Consider the following 16221-nt stretch of genomic DNA (forward strand, 5'->3'; position numbering starts at 1 on the left):
ACATCTGCTTTGCTAACCTGCATTTCTGCCTTCACATGCACTGCTGCCTCCCTAATATTTACGTGTTGAGAAGGTCACAACTAACTCTAGGAGTGGCGCTGTATTTTGAATGGTACACGATTTTTTCTAGTACACATTTTCCAAATATTTTTTTACTGCCAGATGTTGGTATTCCATCTGGAAATTATGGGGGGAAAAAATGGAATTATCATTGAACCGTAAAATTAGTTATTGCCTGTTCTGTTGGCATCAGAACCTTATTTTATATAGACATACTTGTAGGTAAACAAGCATAAAGTGAATCGGATGAAGCCAAATGCAAAACACGTAGTTTGTTTCTTCTTTGTTTTTTTATTTGAATAAATTGGTCAATAATATACTGTCTATTCTACTTTCCTGATGTGTAGAATTAAGAGGGTTTTTTTGTATTAATTTCGTTTCCGTGCAGATATTGACCCCCTAGATTAGGGGTGGGGAACCTCCGCCCCCCAGGCCATATATGGCCCGCGAGACCATTTGATACAGCCCTCGAGGTAATTTATAAACACACGCAAAAAAAAATAAAGAAATCTAGACCGCAAAATAATTTAAAAAGCGAGTGCCTGTTTTTCATGCCGAGGTCAGGGTCCTTGAACACAAAATGACCCTAACGTGTCATCACGTGGTATATGTCTCGTCTGACGGGTGCAGTTCTGCCGGAGAGCACCAGAACGCCGCTCCAACACTTCACAAAGTGCAGTACCCATAAGGAGCTGTACACATGCCGCAGTTTTTGCGTGGCTGTGTCTTCAGTTGAAAGCCCAGTGGCGATCTGTTCATCTGTGATAGAGTGGCGAAGTCCCTCCCCTTCCGGGGGAGCTCCATGGGACCTTATTTCGAAAAAATTATGTATTGAAGTCAATGGAGAGAGAAAGATTATCTTTCGATCCCGTTTGAATTGTGCCACAAATTACACATATGATGTTTGTCAATTTTAAAGATAATTTTGCAAGTCAAAAAAAATAAAATGTGTCGTAAAACTGTGAAGTAACACATTTGTTTGTGTGAAACGCTCAATGAACTACATCTCTGGTCTCACATAACAACACACGTCACCAAGATGGCCGTCACTACTGTCAACAAAACGATTGACTACCCTCACTATCACCACAAGGAAACACGTGCAGAAGAATGTCATGCAAAGCTGCCTGCCTGCCTTCCTTTGATTCTCTCTGAACTGCCTGGTCTTTTTAATGTTTAATGTCAACCATTTGTGCAGATAGCATGAAGTAGAAAAGATCGGCGATCGCCAATTCTAGCGTTAGCGTGAGCATTTCTCCCCCGGGCTTAAATTGTGTATTATAGAATAATCACACCGGTGACAGTACTCTTCAAAGGGTTCACAAAATAGGACTACTACTCTTACTGTTTAATATTTTGGGTTACTTAATGTTACTTCATATTAAGGCTAATAAAAATGACAAGGCTGTAATGCTAACTAACTTGCTAGCTACTAGTTAGGTAGCTAACTTGATCCAGCCACTCCTGGTGCTTTCATCAGACGGGAAGCGAAATAACGAGCAAGACCCATTGCTGGTATGATAACAACCTGGTACTAAGCACACAGGCATATTGTTAAAGTTATCTTATCTTAGCTATCTCTTAGTGGAGGAAAACAATGGTGACATCACTTACTCTGGGATTTGTAGTCTTTCTAGTTGCGTATTTTTCATAGTCTTATATTCCAACAGTTTTACGACAAACTGTGACTTTTTTGACATGGAAATTATTTTTTAAGATTGACAAACATCATATGTGTAATTCATGGCACAATTCAAACGGGATCGAAAGATAACTTTTCTCTCTCCACCAGAGGTTTTGCTAGACTTTTTCACTGCGCGTCATTTTGACGGACAGGAGCGTAAAATTTCCGTCAAAATTCAGTATTACCCGTCGGCCTTTACACTCTGGGGGGGGGGGGGGAGAACTGTCAACCGGTGGGGGGAGAGCACGGTCGTGAACTATCAACGGGGGTGAGGGGGGGGGAGAGCACAGTCGTGAACTGTCAACGGAGGGCGGTGCGCACGCTCGTGAACTGTTAGCGCCGTGTTATGCATGCCAACTGCACCTCGCGGGAGTAAGCACAGCGTAAAGCCAAAACTCACAGACATTTCAATGATTTGTACGGCAAAGTTGGGTTTGGAAACTGTATAATTTCCTTTTTGGCAGGCATGCATAACACCGGAGCCTCGCTGCGGGGAAACTTTAGCGCTGTTCCGAGTTTGTTCTAATCCGTCAAAATGACCGACTGCTTTCAGATTTTTCCGTCATTGTTAAAAAAAATCCGTCATAGACGGATAATATTCGGTTAACGCGACCTCTGCTCTCCATTGACTTCAATACATTATTTTTCCGAAATAAGGTCCCATGGACGTGACTTCGCCACTCTATACTGATCATACAGTCAATAACTTTGTTGTTATTAGCATCTGGTTAGCTAGCTATGCTAACGAATATAAGAACCTTTTTCTACAACCAGTGAGGTAAAGGCACATCTTTATATGATCATTATAGTTATTCAAAAATAAGAGAATAAAGGAAAAACTGTATAAAATACTATATGACAGTAAAAGAAAGCTGTTATTAATAAACAAGAATACAGTTTAAAAGGGGAGTGATTTGTAAAATATCCATGAAGAAAAATTAAATCTGCTTACAGTTCTGTTTCATATGGATGTTGAGAGAGGTATCCAGAGAGCTCCTAATGTTGCTCTCAAAGTGCACCAGATTGATGCTTTTACTCAACATGTTAAAAATATTCCCGGGGGAGCATGCCCCCGGACTACCCTTAGAGGAGGTTAGTTCCCCCCCACTTTAATTATGTTCACATAGATAGGAAACTAAATACTTTTGCACACATCTTGTGTCCATATCTTTCTGTTTTGGTAGTCATGCCACAACCGTGCACGTGCATGCATATGCGAGTCATGGTAAGATATCTGGATTAAGAGGTTGCTTTTTCTTTGCACAGCATGAAAGAAAGGCGAAATGAATGGGCTGTGATTTTAGTTTTTTTAAGCAGAGTTTGAGTTCAATAATTTGTACGGCCCTCGGAGGATGTTGGAAAAATTGAAATGGCCCTTGAGAGGAAAAAGGTTCCCCACCCCTGCCCTAGATAGAAGGGAATAACTGATTTGAGGTTGCTGTCACAGATGCAGCCTTTAAAAGTCACCGTCAAATCTAACCAGAATTGTCACATGTTTTTCTTTAATATATCTGACCGTAGCTTGTCACATTCATAGATGAATATCTTTTTCTTTTGCAATGAACTGAAAAACCCCACTTTGACTGTGCTCTGTGATGAGACTTAACATGGTCAATATGAGCATTCTCTTCATTGGTCTTGATTGTTAACTCGATATAAAGACACATGTTGTAGATAATTTTGATTTTGATGAATACAAGCCATCCCGTGTAACCAACCACCTCATTGCGATAAAACTGATGGTTATGCGTTTATAAAATCAGGCAAATCCCAAGAATTACCAAATCCCTTCAAAATAAAAACCTCAAAACATAATTAATTTGCTTGCCAGGTACTATTTTGTCCTAGGATCTGATTTTTTTCCATGGCCTTGATTAAATCCAATTAGGGTTCAAATCTAATTTGCAACATATTTGTGATCAAATAAACCAAAATCTCGCTTGGGCTGGGATCCGACCAGGACATCCAGTTTAGATAGTAAATAATTAGTCTTTTAAAAATGTCACATCGTCTCCAAAGCTGCGGATAACATGCTCTTTCAATGTGAATGTCCCTCTAAAATGTTTGATTCATATCAGGAAGTTATTATTATTTAAAGTAACACCTTTGACTGGTTTATGAGTGTTTTCATCTGGTTTACATTTTTGATTTACATTTGTTTACGCTTGCTTAACACAGAGAAGGGATAGGCTTTTATTTTTATGAATGAAGTAGCCTTGAGAAGCTAGCTTGAAGCAGATATTAGCAGAGGTCAGATAAGCTCACTTATTTCTAACTCCTAACTCCTACAGTGTTATATTTTTCATTCTTGTGGTCCTCAGACCCAACTGGCCAAGTAAGCATCATTTGAGTCAATTTATCAACCTTGGCTCATCTCCATCTCAAGACACTTGTGGGTTCATACCGTTTTTTTCTCCTAGCCTGATCTTCTATAGCTTATATGTTCGGTCCAATACGAAGAAACTACATTGTCAATTCAGCCTCAAATGAAAAGTTCTGGGATAATAATTATTTCCGACATAAAATGAGGTTCTTATCGAAGTCCACATTTAGGGGACCTTGGAGCAGTTGGGTCTAAAAACTTGGAACTCCGACCAAAAACCCTAATCCTAGACCAAGTCATTTTGTATCTTAAACATTACCAAGTAGCGTTGCATTAATCTTTTTCACGTGTTGTTTAGTTCTATTGGAATATCATTTTGAAGAAACAGTGGTTATTTTTTCAGAAGAGATTTACATTTGTTAGAACTATGAACTTACCCTTTTGATACAAGACTTCAACGTTTTTAAAAACATGGCCTTAATTCCCCTGCTCTCACTTGTTGGTTTCACTGTTGGTGAAACAAAGTCAATAAAGGGTGTGGCTTCCTGGCAAACAGACACCCAAAACAGGTGACTATCTGATAATTGCACAGAGCTTGCTGTGGATAAACACGACTATGGTTCTACAGTCACAGTAGTGAAAACAGAATGCAAATAATAACATGCAGTATTTTAGTTTAGGGCTGACTAAAACGATATGGCAGTTGCACCGCCCTCAATCATAAGGCTTTACAGAGGGTGGTGAAAACTGCACAGCACATCACCAGGACGGAGCTGCCATCCATGGAGGACCTTTAATCCCAGCGGCTCAGGAAGAAAGCCTTCAGGATTACAAAAGACCCCCATCACCTCAGCCACAAACTGTTCTGTCTGCTGCCGTCTGGCAGGCAGTACCGCAGCATCAGGAATAAAACCACCAGACTCAGGGACAGTTTCATCCCACACGATTGTTAAATACCTGAGCTTGCACTATTTTAATTTTAATTGTTGTTTTTTTAATATTTATTTTTCTATGACTTGTAAATTGCACTGTTGAGGAACCTGCTCTAAGCTTTTCATACATTACAAAATTACAACGTAGTTTTATAAATGACAATAAACCTTTGAATCTTGAGCTATTGGATATGTCTTTAGTTTAATAGCGACCGGTCGATCTCGAAGGTAGTGTGGGCAGGTCACATGGCATTGAACAATAAAAGAAATGAAAGAAAGAAAACAAAAAATTGCATTTGCCACTTGATTGACGTACAGGTAAGCCAGTCTGAGATCTCATATTTTCTAACACGCAGTTCACCACGCATGCACGGTCAACCGCACCTAGCTGATTACCTAGTTAGCCTTCCAATTGATACAATTCTACTAAAGAAAGGGTATAAGGGGGGCCTCACCTCCTCATCTGAAGCGCAAATGCGGCACAATAAGTGTAAGCGCGCCACAGTTTCTCCGCCGCTTCGAGGTTCCGGTGCTCGCAGTCCACTAGCACCCCCCCCCCGCTCGCAACACACAGAGCCTCACCACATTACTTTGGGCAGGGATCTACCCTGTAGGTAGATCCCTTTGACTTGGTCATTTGATAAGTAGCTCTCAAGCTGAAAAAGTGTGGGCACTCCTGATCTACATAATAACCTAATGACAGCGCTTATCGAAATATCAGAGGATCACTACAGTCATTACAATTAATCCTCTGGGGATCATGAATGTCATGTCTATCCATCCAATAGTTGCTATAGCGACTGACCGACATTGCCATCCATTTTGCCATTAAAAATAGATTCACAATCAATTCCAAAGGAAACCATTTTCAAAATGGATTCGGGGTGAAGACAGTGAGACACAGGCTCAATGTTCCCTTTTTAAATGTAAAATGCAATAGCATTTGTTAGGCACAGTAATCACCAGTGGTTAATACAAAAAATGCCTTCAAAAATGTGCTATTTTTTTCCAGCTATAATTGAACCTTCAATGAGCCATTATACTACATTCACTAAAGAATTGCAGGCAGATCAACTTCATAACATTTGTAGGAGTTGGAAACTAGCTCCATCACAGAAATTGTCATGATCCAAATAGTGATAAAAATAGAGAACACGTTGCTGGTCAATGAAATGTATTTCCGCTCTAGCTGAGGCAAATGGGTGCCAGTGGATCAATAAGAGAGCAGGAAACAGCAGTAGTCCAACACTAGTCGATTCGCTCAATACCTTGGACAACTCTGTTCTGTGTGCGGGCATGGATAAGCTTCATATTGCCATTAATTAAGCAATCGGCATGCTACATAATCAATGTAAACGAGTGAGATCCCGTCATCATGCTCATCCATGTGAATATCTCACGCGTTATTATTGCATCAGATTTTCTTTGGTCAGAAGCTTGACGTAACTCTCACTTCTATCAAATTCAAATTAAATATAGCTCTTTGTTGAACGGTAAAAGATTAATGCATACAACTTACGTGGAGTCTCGGGCGATGACCCCAGATGAGTGTGGATTGACTCAAGCAAGTCATAGTCATCAAAATCCAAAACAAACTCTTCAAAGTCCCCTTCCACATTTGGGACGCCGAAGCCCTTTAGGACACTGCACTGACGTTCCGGTTCTTTGTGGACGGCGACAAGTTTGTTATCAGAGGTCTCATGCCCCTGGTTCTTCTGTTCCTCCATATCTGTCATCTCCACGGCCGGTACCTCCCCCTATCCTCCTCTCTCCTAGTGGACACACTGCTCATCCAGGGCTCTCGACTCTTGAACGCCGTGGTTTGTACTGGGTCGCTGATCTGATGAGCCTGGGTATCGTAGCGACCACTAGCCTACCTCTGTTGTATTGCAAAACAACGTAAGGGTTCACTTTGCAAACCAACTACAAAATCTGATGATTTTTAAAGATGTTTCCCTCAAGCAACCAAGCCTGTGTTCATGGAGTGAAAACAAAAATATATATAAAAAAAGATAAAAAAAATAAATAATTACTCTTCCATCCAGAAAATAGAAATCACAATTATTTCCTTTGTATTGGACCCTGTGCTGTATCCACAATGATAGTTGCGTAAATGGTAGCAACTTTCACTTAGCTTAAACTCCAAAAGGAAGTATTGATAAGGGATGGTCTACTTTGTGGAACTGAATAGTAGTGCCGCCCTTTTTGAATGATGTCCACTGCTCATTGATCTTGATGGCTGTTGGAAAACCAACATCTGAGTAAAAGGGTTGATGGCTTTTGTTTCCATCGTGTTGTCATCACATGTGATGTGCAGAAAGGTCAACTTTTGAACGTTGGCCTTTTCACCAAAATTGCATTTATCTGAATAGGCATAACCTAGAGTAAATGATAATAAAAGAACACCTAGGAATCAATTCCAGGGCTCTGCTTAGTGAGATATTGTGGTGTTGATCACCATACATTTTGAGTGAATCTGTATCTTGTAATAGACCTTTTTTTAAATCCTGACAGAAGTCTGCATTCTCTGATTACCATTATACAGTAGTATTGTATAACAATTGACTATCCATACACCCTGGCATAGCATTAGATTTCCACCAAATAGTGTAGTTCTGTAGAACATAAAACGCCATAGCATTACATTTAATAACATTCCCAAACTTTGTTTCTGGCATAACAGACTCGCCCTGGAAAGTGAGTGGAGATGTGCTTACGCATAAATATTACTCACATCATTTCCATCCCTAATAAAGATGCTTTTCATACCGTATCTCCAACTCATCTGACACTCGACTGCTAAATACCAAAATGCGTAAAAGGATTCAATCAGCAGGTTTATTAACGAAGAGAATCTCTACACTGCAGGCCTTTTTAGATAAATCATAAACTGTGCTTTTCATCATCCTTACAATACAGGATTTCTCTTTAAAAAAAAGGATTTCACTGAGATAAGATTAGGACTGAGACATAGACAGAGAGAGAAACAATGTCATTGGTATATAACTAACTAACATTTTGGCTAACACTTTTTAACTGTAAGGGAAAGTGAGGATTAAAGACATTGAGCATAGCGTTAGTTCAGGCAGGCCACGGATTCAAGCTTGGCTGTCAAACTATTCTCTTATTTCCAGCTTATTATTAAAAGAGGTAGGTAGATAATTTATTCATCCCAAAATTGGGAAATCATTTTTCAACAAGCTGCAGCGTCAAGCATTACACAAGTAGAAATATTTAAAAGACACACAAAAAAAATGTCATAAAAAAATTCATGAAAATATTGTTTTTTTACTTAGTCGTCCTCTCTGAAATACAGCTGTGTTAAACATGGCCTGTCAATGCAAGGCATCGCTCTCTACAAATCCAATAGCTGATTTTGAATGGCTGGGTGCCCCTGCCCCATTTGCTGTTTCCAGGTTTGTGAGCGGTCAATGATTACTCTGCTGTGGTGAAGCAGGAAAGGCCAGAGGCAGGGTGGCAGCTGAAGGGGAATCGATGGGAGTCAATGCCTTGGACGCTGGAAGAGAGGATTTTGCCCTGGATATGTGAGAGGAGTGGGACATTTTCAATAGCTATTACTGTCATTGTAAGTATGATTATTCACAGAGAATCAGAGTATATATCGAGATTTGTCTGCCCTCCATCTTTTCTGTTATTTGGTTGGATGCTTGTTGCTATCAGTGCATGTGGGGGCTGTGTAGGTTGGTGTCAGGAGACAGAATGTGTGGGACGCCCACAGTGGAGCCAGGTTACAGGCAGCAGTGAGAAACATGTCACTGGTCAGCACCAGATCAGCAGGGGAGGCAATACAGGCTTTACAGGATCCACTATTTCAAACAAGCAAGCCAATGTTACTATACCAGAGTCCTGAATAAAACAGGCTTTTGGGTAAACCTATTCTAGAGTACACACTTGTTGTCAAAATCCAGATAAAGGATATTTTGAATGATAATATGAACACAGGGTTTTTTTCAGATGTTTACATGTCCTTCTCTTGCGTTATATACACACACACACACACACACACACACACACACACACACACACACACACACACACACACACACACACACACACACACACACACACACACACACACACACACACACACACACACACACACACACACACACACACACACACACACACACACACACACACACACACACACACACACACACACACACACACACACACACACACACACACACACACAAGTATTGTGCTTATGTCCCCCCACACCTTCCAGACAAAACAATTTACTCTAAGTGACGGGAACCTCTCACTTTCTTGCGCTGTATGATACAATGTATCATACCTTCTCACGGGTGCGAGCTCTGTGCCCCTCAAGAAAGAAAAATCTCTCACTTTCTTGCGCTAAATGCCCCTCCATTACTGTCTTTCATGCAGTTATATGTGTGCCTTGCTCACATTTGACTCAGTGACACAATGAGTAGGCGACCGATTAGGCGATTTAGAGGCTCGGGACAAATGTGTTGAACCAGATGAGGAGGACATTGAACCAGAGATAGAGGACGGTGTCTCAGAAATGGAAGACAACAGTGATCCAGACTATGAGCCTGACGAACAGTCAACAGACTAGGAAGAGGCCCCTGAGGGAGAGGCTCCTGAGGGAGAGGAGGCCTGAATATTTATTTTTCTTTAAATGTTCATTGAGGAAAACAGTATCAGTGTCTTATTTTATATTCATCACAGTGAATGCAGTGAATGCTGAACTTGATGGACCCACTGGTGGGTCCGGACCATATACTGTGGTTGAAAGTACACAATGAAACACTGACTTGCTTGTATCAGATCAATACATCCCCTACATCATTGGAACGGGAAGAATCCCAGCTACAACACTAACTAAAGCATTTCCACCTCCAGTAAACAAAGCCTACATGGCAAGCATTTTTATAATGTACAGTAAGCACTATCTTTGAACTTACTGCAATATTATAACATGAAATTCACCCCTGGTGTCATTCTGTCACTCCTTGATTCTACTTGCTTTGACTGTTCAAATGAGATGTCAACTATCAAAATTGGATAAGGGGTTCCAGAGATATCATTGTAAAACACGCCGGTCAATTTTGACCGAAAATATTATGGGAAGGGGGGTATGACCTAACTCAAGAGAAGGGTTAAGAAATGCAAATGACCTACTTTAGCTCTGGTAAGGTTTGTTGTATTAACTTTGAGTTACCCATTGTACGAGAAAGTGTTTTGTGTTAATAATGTCCTGTTTAAGACATTGGAATAGATAAAGGACAGTATGCACAAATAACACAAACTTAAAAGTCTGTTTTTATAAGTTCTTAATTAAGGAAAAAACTGTTTCTACCAGCTAAAGCTATTTCCTGTTTTGGAGACAAAGATGCTGAGTCATAATCAGTCATGGAAAAGGATTAACCGAAAACTCCAACTATGTATTTTTAAAAATACATTTACCAATATTCATGTGTCATTGACTGATATTTAAAAAGACAAACGTTTAAACTGTTACATTAAATCAGCCAGAATTTATAAAAAACTATTAATTTGTTCTACAGGCAGACATATTTTTTGCTGCCAGTAGAGGCTGCTGAACGCTTTATACAAATCATGAATCCAGCCTTAAAACCAAACTGCAATATTCTGAGAGAGACTGTGTGATGTTGTTACTATGATGGAAAAATAAGACTGTAACTAAGCATTTATATTGTGATCAAAGCAGCGGGATTCTGTCTTCCACAATAAAAAGTCAAGATAATGGCACTCTCTCTGTTAGGTAGACCGACAAAGTACTTTCTGTGCTGTCAGTGGATCCAAAGAGCCAAAAGTGTGAAGTCATTTATATTCAGATCAATGCCAACTGAAATTGCTAGTCCCTTTCTTTCTTTCTTTCTTCGTCAGAAGATACATAAAACACAATTTATTTTATTCATACCTCACATTTACTCATGTACCGTACCTACTTACATATAAGGCTAATCTCCATTTATTTTACTAACACTATACTACTAACATTAAGCTATGTTGTGTACCCATTTACTATGGGTATTTGTAAATGTTGATAAGTATGTAAATGTAGCTTGTAAATATGTTGTATGATATCCTCTATTGTTTTATGTTGTTTTATGTTTCATGTGGAACCTAATTGCTGCAGGTCTCCCTTGACAAAGAGATCTATGATCTCAATGGGACCAATCTGGATAAATAAAGGTTTTAAATGAAATGAAGCTATACCTTTAAATCTTAAATATTTGCCATTCTCCCTTTAAGATGGTATCCTAATTTCAGTGTAGCATTCATCAAGATAAATACCTACAGACTAGCCAACCAATTCAATTAAGGACCAATTCATTAATAACACAAATACTTAGAGAAACAGGATGTGGGAAAGTAAATCAATAGTATGCTGGCTTAACACAATGAGAACATTGAGAATGTTTAATGAATGACTTCTTAAACTGCTATAGGGACTTGGTAATTATATCATAAATACCCTAGCAGCAACAGCAGGTGTGATCACGAAGGTCTGATGGAAGAGGAAGAGCACAGTGGCGCTAGAAAAAGTTAACTTGCAAACTTCCCCCACACAGTTGTCGTGTCGTGGGTGAAAAGTAGAGCTAGTCATCTCAGAAAGTACATTTAACATGAGTTGAAATCACCTTCCACTTCCACACTCAAAAGCCTTGATTTCTTGATAGCAATAAGAAAATAAAAAGTAAGTTTTTCAGTAAACTGGTAACAGTAAAGTGGCCCAGAGAGTCAGAATTAAATGTACTTCCACATAGCAACTGACTCAGATGTAATCCTACATTATATTTGCAGACTATCATACAGTAAATCGCCGAAAAACAACATATTTGTTTGTCAAATACACCACCAATAAATCGGTGCAGAAAGGAGTTATACAACCCGGAAATTAGTTAGCATTTCGGCACTTCTGGTTTGCTCATCTCAAAGTCAATGTTCAATAGGAAGATGTCATTCTATGATGCACTGAAGCTTGATATAAATACCAGTCTGTGACACAAAACACATCAATTGTCTTGGTGATTTGGCTATTTATCCAACTATATGCTAATGTGAGTAGTACAAAAATACATTATAGCTTAAATTAAAGCCTTCATTTATGATGCTTCTTACTTTTCATGTCATCCAGGTCGGCGCTGGCCAACATCTGGGCCTCGGCCTCGTCAGTGGGCACCTGCTGGTAGACAGCGGTCTCCAGAGCGGTCATGCTGCCGATGCAGATCCGCTCCCGCAGGTCATAGTTGCTCCGCTGGGTGCCGGCCAGCCGATGGTGGACGGGCCTCCTACGGAACCAGGCACGATTTTTGGTTGAACTTGAGGGGTCTGATCCTGAGCGAGCACTGACACAAAGAAAAAAGTTGATTAAAGATGATCAAATGTTGCCATAATTATATAGAGGTAGGTTATCCTTTTAATATTTGTATGAACAGACCAAAACTGAAATCTTTGAATCTAAGACACCTTCCACAAATGCAAAAAATATATGGATGCTTATAATGATTTTGCAAATATAAAACGGATCTCAACGAAAAGAAGAAAAAAAAGAATTGCGGCCATTTTTCAAAATCCCACGATGGCCTCCCTTTGACATGCTTTTCTTATTTCAAAATGAGAGCATGCAGTCTGGTCACTATTTATAAAGTCTATGATTACTGCCAACCTGAACTAACCCTAACCCATTCAGTTGATTGTTTGTGATGTACACATTACACATTCAGACACGGATTGATGATCTGTTCATACAAATCACTTTGACACAAATGTACCTCGAAAGAATGACATACTTATTGAATGAAATACAAAAATAATGAGGTACAATGCTTTCAAATGTGGAAATTGAAATATAAATAACTCACTATAAATTCAACAGTGCTGCTGACTGACATGCTTATAGTATTTGGGTTGCATTGTGGTCTCTTCACCAGCAGAGGGCTTCACAGCACAGCATTGGGACCATAGAGTTCTATTCACTAACCCTCTGAGTCATCCCCTCTCACAGCAACACTCTCTCACATGGCACAGGCATGGTGGGGTCTCTGTGCTTTCATATAAACAGGCAGAAATAACACCTGAATCACCATGGGGCCCCTGACCTCCAGCAGCCCAATCCATATTCATTTCTAATCGTGAATTAATTCACACTTTGATGGTTATGCTTATTGCAGGCCAGATGGTCTTCTACTATCTATGATTCAGCTATTAGTTAACCATCAAAGCCTTAAGAACTGTGTATATGGGACTTAGGGTTGATTTTATTTAATGTCTTGAACAAGATACTAATTTAAAGTTAATTTAGAGCACAAACAACTCTTCCTGTCTGCTCTATTCTGTTTTCCAAGAAGCTCCGTCCAGCTTAAAAGTATAACAGATACATTTGATGCAAGGGATCAGCTCCAAATTTAGAAACATTTGAATATTAATTAAATAATTTTAATCCAGCTGGTGTCCTCTATTATATGACCAGCTCATTTCATGCCTGGCAGTTGGGCGCTACATTTGGAAAGTGGTACAACACAAACGTGTGTGTGTTAGTTTAACTAGTCAACAGTAAACCAGTCCACCAGGCATATTAAACTGCAGGTAACCATAGCAACATACTGCCGAGTAATGTGCAATTCATGCTACGAAACCAGTAAATACTCCCTGGCAAAATGGACGTAGAGTAATAAAAGGGTAAACTAACAGCAAACCTTTAAAGCTGCATAATTATAGTTTTATATCAACCGATAACAATGGATTCAAAGACGGTGTTTACTGTGCTCATAGTAACAAACCAACAGATAATTAAAACCCAACTCTACGGAGCGTTTTGGCATCTTCAAGCTTAATTGTTTTAGTTTTATGGCCCACAGTTTCATTTCATTCTCATTTCTCGAATCAACTTGTTTCCAGCCACAGCTAGCAGCTGTTCACAGGGAAAATGGCCTGATGAACCTACTGTACACTGCTAACCCAACCCCAGAGGAACGATAGACAAAGTTTGCTAATAGCTTTTGAACAAAGTGCACCAATGAGCTGCGAATGAGCCACATATTGGATGAACATATAACAACGTATACAACACAGTAGCAGCAGAAAACTGACAAATGATCATGTTATAAAATTCTTCCGACAAAAGCTATACAAAATAACTGCCTAATTACTGTATACATTTTGAATTTACATTAGTATTTATCTTCAGCTCTGCTCAACCGAATCCTATATCTTGCTCTCTATTTGCATAATGCTAATTCACCATCAAATGCTAGCTTGGTTAGCAATGTTCATGTGTATGTCTTTTCAATTTTTAATTGTGATATTAATTTGGAAAGCAAAAATCAGGTTCAAAAGAAGGACGATTATTACTGAGGTTATAAATCAAGAAGTCGGGTCATTTTTTTCATTGACTTCTAAACAATTTAGAATTAGTAACAAATTGAGTGGCCCCTGCTGGCCATTAAAAATAATGCAGCTTTAAGACATTCCCGCATTAGCTTAAATGATCAGGCTTCCACTTGGTACTACCTTTACTGTGATCATGAGCCCATGCAGACAACAGTTTTCAGACCAAACAGAACCTGATTGTATAACAGCCTACCTGTTGCGAGCTCCTTCCTCTCCATGCACCTCCTCCTTCTGTTCAAGAACAGTAATTCCTCCATTATGAACCTCCCCCTTAATCACAGCAGGGGCAGCTTTCCTTGATAATGGATGTTCTTCATTTTCTGTGTGGAAGGTATTGGGCGGATGGGGTTCCTCCAAGTCATCTTGGCTCCCCAAACTAAACTGAGAGGAAGAGGAAGATCAGTGAGAGGGGAGGAACGTGCTTGGACATACCTAGTTCAAGCGGGGAGTTGAGAAACGTCCCATGGTACAGGCCCCATGGTTCCTCAGTCCTATTTTACCTGTGGTTGGATATCCGGTCTCTCTTTGGAGGCGGATCCTGCCTGTCTGTCTGTCTCAGAATCGGCCTCTTCCTCATCTACCTCTTGGATGGTGGGCGTTTCTTCGGAGGGGGGGAGAGAGGTCCTTCTTTTTTTCCGTTTCTTTTTGTGCCGTCTTTCCATGCTGTGCACCCTCTTGCGTAAACGTTGGGCCAGGGGTAGGTGGGTGGATAAGGGGTGGTGCGTATGGGGAAATGTGTGTCTGTGATCTGTCAAAATGAAGAATCAGATAAAAATACATCACAGCAAATGTTAAGTCCACTGAATTTGTAGAGGTACTTTGCTTGAGTATTTCAATGTTTTGCTTCTTTTACTACAGTTCAGAGGTAAATGGTGTAGCTTTACTCCACTACATATATTGAATACCTTTAGTAACTTTGCAGATCTGGATTAAGGATGGGAAAGAGAATCAACAAAAATCTAATTGATAAATGCATCAATAATTGTAATCAAAACATATCATACATATTATTCTGAAATGAACCAATCTGCACAATGACTACTTTTACTTTTGGTACTTTGAGTATATTTTGATGCTAATACATTGAGTAACATTTTGAATGCTGGGCTTTTACTTGTCTCACGTGAAACCAATAGTCAAGTTGTGTATAGTTTTGTGCATAACTTAAACTAAGTAGAACTGTATAGTCAGGGGCGGCGGGTACTGTAGGCTAGGGAAGGCTAAGCCTTCCAAAATATTTGTGTCACTGCATCCTGGTAAAATAAAAAAATATAATGTATAATGTTTGTGTCTTTGACATTAGCGCTGCTATGCAGCCACCCTGTACTACGAAGCCAGTTCAACAGACCCTGGATATGTTTGAGTTATCGACTCCTGACTTTTCCCTGTGTTTTTTATATATCTGTTGTAATTTATTGTCTTTTATTGTGATTGTAGTAATGAGTTTTATGTGATTAAATAAACTACAGAGTGTTTGAAAGCGTACAACAATTTTATGATATCACTGCCCCATCTAAGACACGAGTGGATCTGACTTTAATTATATTTGAGTTGAGTGTTTCGTCAACTTAATGTGTTGCTTAAAATAATACTTCTGCATACAGCCAGATACGGCTCGAGAAGCTGGCTCAGATAAGGAAATATGATATATTATATGATCGATGTACTGATTGATGATGTGATATTAATGATAAGTGCGACACGTCGGCGTCTTCTCTGCATACGGCAGTTTAAACTGTATTTCCTTTATCCTGTAATATGACTTGATAGATTTAAACTCCGCACACTGAGCTCTGATTGGTCAGCAGGCAGTG

General features: G+C 39.6%; 1 protein-coding gene across 3 annotated transcripts in view; it reads right to left on the minus strand.

Moving 5' to 3' along the window:
• The window catches only part of slc4a3 (solute carrier family 4 member 3), an 84184-nt gene extending 69035 nt beyond the window's left edge, over positions 1-15149 (minus strand). For 2 of the 3 annotated variants that reach the window (XM_079666850.1, XM_079666848.1), the window contains exons 1-3: positions 14908-15149; positions 14601-14788; positions 12137-12363 (exon numbers count right to left, since the gene is read on the minus strand). In XM_079666850.1, the coding sequence (XP_079522976.1) occupies positions 12137-12363; positions 14601-14788; positions 14908-15069 (577 nt within the window). In that variant the 5' untranslated portion in view covers positions 15070-15149. The remainder of the gene's footprint in view (positions 1-12136; positions 12364-14600; positions 14789-14907) is intronic. The other variant, XM_079666849.1, reaches the window with a different exon arrangement.
• Positions 15150-16221: the final 1072 nt, after the last annotated feature.

Source organism: Notothenia rossii, assembly GCF_949606895.1.
Source record: "Notothenia rossii genome assembly, chromosome: 2".
In the NCBI taxonomy this organism is placed as follows: Eukaryota; Metazoa; Chordata; class Actinopteri; order Perciformes; family Nototheniidae; genus Notothenia; species Notothenia rossii.